At 34.6% G+C, this 3,907-nt stretch overlaps 1 protein-coding gene across 3 annotated transcripts; it reads right to left on the bottom strand.

The window, feature by feature from the left end:
* Positions 1-824: 824 nt before the first annotated feature.
* Positions 825-2,016, bottom strand: LOC106670531. Of its 3 annotated transcripts, none has more exons than XM_024228701.1 (3): positions 1,444-2,016; positions 1,073-1,379; positions 825-1,010 (listed from the first exon to the last, which is right to left on the bottom strand). In XM_024228701.1, exons 1-3 carry the CDS (start codon positions 1,528-1,530, stop codon positions 1,000-1,002), a joined length of 405 nt encoding a protein of 134 aa, XP_024084469.1. In that variant the 5' UTR covers positions 1,531-2,016; the 3' UTR covers positions 825-999. The 3 variants fall into 3 exon arrangements, with proteins under 3 accessions (XP_024084469.1, XP_014256469.1, XP_014256462.1); XM_014400983.2 differs by having other exon boundaries at positions 825-1,051; positions 1,146-1,379; XM_014400976.2 differs by having other exon boundaries at positions 825-1,379.
* Between the last annotated feature and the right edge of the window lie 1,891 nt (positions 2,017-3,907).

Below are 3,907 nucleotides of genomic sequence, written 5' to 3'. Positions count from 1 at the left end.
AATGCCATAATTTTTAATTTTATATTTCCATTGTCCAAATAAGTATTTGAAGAAAAATTTATAATGTGTACTTACCTTCACGAATATTACTATAAATGTTGTAAATTTTTTAAAGTAACAATTATTTTTGTTATTCAAGAAATATTAACCATCAACAAAAACTATTTTCCTCTATTTCATTCTCTGCATCACTCTCTCTCTCTCTCTCCTCAATCTCTCTCTCTCTGCTCAATCTCTCTCTCTCTCTCTCTCTCTCTCTCTCTTCCCTATCTTTCAATTATCTCTCTTCTCTCCCTCTCTTTCTCTTCGCGCTCTCTCTTCTCTCTTCTTTTTCTCTTTTTCTTTCTTCTCTTTCCATTCTTTTTCTATCTTCTTCTCTTCACTCTTTCTCATCGCTTTCTCTCTTCTTTCCCTCTTTCCACTCGTTCACTCCTTTCTCTTCTCGCTCGTTCTCTGTCTCTTCTTTCTCTGTTTTTCTTCCCTCTCTTTCCAATCTCTCTCTCTCTCTCCTCACTTTTTCTTTTCTCTCTCTCTTTTTGTTCGCACTCTCTCTCTTCTTTTTCTCTTTTACTTCCTTCTCTTTCCATTCTCCCTCTCCTCTCTTTTTCTTGTCTTTCTCTCTTTTTCTTCCCACTCTTCTCCTTCTCTCTTCAATCTCTCTTTATCCCTTTCTCTATCCTTCTTTTTTCTGTCTGTCTGCCTCACTGACTGTCTCTCACTATCTATCTATCTATTTANTATATATATATATATATATATGTGTGTGTGTTATTAGTAGGTGCTCGAAATGACGAGGCAATCGTGGAGTGAAATACTGTAATTAACACAAGATAAGGATCACAATTAAACGTCTTAATACAAAAAACAATACAAACTACATCCTTCTTCCTTCTCTTCTTTCTGTCCCAAAACCTTCTGACCGCCATCTCCCCTCCAACATACGTCACTTCAGTCCAGGGGTGACGTCATTGCTGTACATGCATCTTCCCACATTCGACATCAATCGAAAGCTGGTCGTCACCGGAAAAAGAATACAGGCTGTCTTGCACGTCTTTAAAAGAAAAATTCGTACCTGTGTTCGATCGTCGTAACGCGGCATTTTCCTTCCTGAGGAGTTCGAGCTCCCGCTGTTCCAGTTCTGTCACCTTATTATTCAGCTTCTCCTGTATTTCCTCGTCCTCGTCGGCGTCTTGATAGCGGCGGTTTGCCCGTCTTTGAGTCTTCGGCATTTTGTCACAATCGTGAAAGTCACAATACGGAAAAATCACAACCGGAAAAAAAACAGTCACTTCCGAACGTTTGCCTGTTTCGAGCTGGAGCGGCCCCCCAGTTTGTGGAATTAGGTGCTCGAAATGACAAGGCAATCGTGGAGTGAAATACTGTAATTAACACATCGACATAAGGATTACAATTAAACGTCTTAATACAAAAAACAATACAAACTCTTCCTTCTCTTCTTTCTGTCACAAAACGCCATCCCCCTCCTCCATACGTCACTTCAGTCCGGGGGTCGACGTCATTGCTGTACATGCATCTTTCCACACATATATATACATATATCCATCTATCTTGCTATCTATCAATCTATTATTTATCTATGTAAGTATCTATCTTTCTTCCTGTAATTATGTTTGTCACTTATACCTCTATTTTTTTTCTCTTCTCCCTCTCAAAACCAAATAATACTTAGAACTCAGAACTCCCTGTAGGCATTAAGAGATTAGGATGACTACGAATAATAAGATATCGGCCTGAATGAAAAAAAATTGAATTTTTATTTGCCTACTTTCGGTTTCAGGGTTTCAGTCCTTGGCAATGTGGGGCTGAGAACATATTTAAAGAAATTTGAAATCTCTCATTCAAACCTTAATTGTGGCAATATAAATTAAGGACATTGGTTTGCCCCGATGATGGCCACAAAATAGGTCGAAAGCGTAACAGAACAATTGAAATTGTTTCTTCTTTGAAACGGTACCGGAATCCAGATTATATATAGCGAGAACAATTATTTTTTTATTCAAGAATTATTAACACAAAAAAAATTATTTTCCTATATTTCATTCTCCGCATCTCTCTCTATCTTTCTCTTCCTCCATCACTCCCTATCTCTCCATTACTTTCTTATTCTCTCGCTCGCGCTCTTTCCCTCTCTCTCTTTCTACTTATGTTTGTCACGTATCCCCACCAATATTTTTTTATTCTCTTTCCCTTCACTATCGTTCTCTTTCTCTTTTCCTCTCTTTCTCTCTCACTCTTTAGGGAATGCATAAATATAGATATTATTATTATAAATTTGAAGTGGGCATTGATTTCATTAATATTACAAATTCGTGTAGTATACAATATTAAACCTGTTTTTCTATTTGCATTTTTTATATCAGGTGTGCATTTAAGCTAGTTTAATATTTTTTATAATGTATATGTACAAACGTAGATACTCCCATGTGTCCATTTGCTGTCTCATTAGTTTTAGAATTTCACCACAGTAACTTCATTTTATAATCAATGAGAAAAAGAAATCACCAGCAGGAACATTAATTGAATTCATTGCTTAGCAAATTCCTGACTAGAAATTACCGACATTATCATAATAATGACACTTAAAGCTAATCAAAAATTGGTAAATTTTTTATTCGTTACTTTGAAGATTTATTGTAAATATTTCCCTCAAAACTATGAGCAAATAAATTCATGTAACATCTAACAAGAAAGAATAAACTTTCATCGCGTTTATTTTTTATTTCCTATCTCCAAATAGATTGGTATCTCTATTGTAGATTACTAATCGTAGAAATTCTTTTGACATTTTTAATTGCAAATATTTTATTAATTTTGTATAATTTAATGAAAGTTCTATAAATCAGCGATTCGAGATTTGGGTTTTTGTCGTCATTCACTTTTATTTTATTAATCTTTTTACGTAAGGTTTTGGTTGAAATGAAAAAGTCAGTGTCACGAGCGGGATTCGAACCCACGACCTTCGGCTCAATACGCCGCTACTCTAGTGGTCAGGTATCGCTGCTATACTCAAGTGATCAGATCTTATCCCTTTATCAACTCAGATCTGGTCAATAGACCACTAAATATAATGGATTTTATTTTATTTTTTATGCCGATTGTCAAAATCTGCACAAATGTGTATTAATCTAAAATAATTAATACATCAATTGATTTTACACAATCGTAAATGGAAATGTTAATAAAATAAAGTTATCAACTGTATCACAATTTACATTTTTCCAGGTAAGGACTAAATCATTTGACACGTTTCGTCAGTATTGATGACGGGTCAAATACGTGACCAGATTTGCGCATATACAATTTTCTTCGGTAATTCCATTCGTGAAAGTACTATAAACTCGGCTGGCTCTATTTCCGTTACATTGGACGTAAAGATTATTGTGAGAAAAAATTACCTAATTTTTTAATTGAATTGCGATTGGCCTAATAAAATTTATTTTTAAACGATGTATGTTGTTAACGCACAGTGGGCAGATTTAAAATTCTAATTAAAAAATTGTGGGATCTTTATAAGCTCTAGTTTATTGTGAATAAACGTTAAAAAATTATGATGTGAAGACGTTTTTAAATGGATAAGATCTATGATGGAGTTATGAGAGTGTGTAGATCAAAGGATTGGATTTATTTGCATCTGTTATATCTTAAATACACTTAAGCAGCTTTTTCACTTTATTTTTGAACCACTAAAACAAAAAATTAATTCAATAGACCACAGTCATTACCAGTTTTAACAGGCACAAATGGTCTATTAATCACGCCTGCTTTCTGTGTGAGTAATTTGTTGATGGAATTCGATTACGAGGGAGATCACAAAGTCAAGAATGCACCCTGGCCTTTCCAAAGGAAGCAAATTATATTTAAACCTTATGTCAGTTTCTCCACGGTT

The sequence above is a fragment of the Cimex lectularius genome, unplaced genomic scaffold (genome assembly GCF_000648675.2).
Source record: "Cimex lectularius strain Harlan isolate CLEC.00 unplaced genomic scaffold, Clec_2.1 scaffold147, whole genome shotgun sequence".
Classification (NCBI taxonomy): domain Eukaryota; kingdom Metazoa; phylum Arthropoda; class Insecta; order Hemiptera; family Cimicidae; genus Cimex; species Cimex lectularius.
The sequence above is the reverse complement of the archived record's forward strand: the minus strand, read 5'-3'. Positions and strand labels throughout refer to the sequence as shown.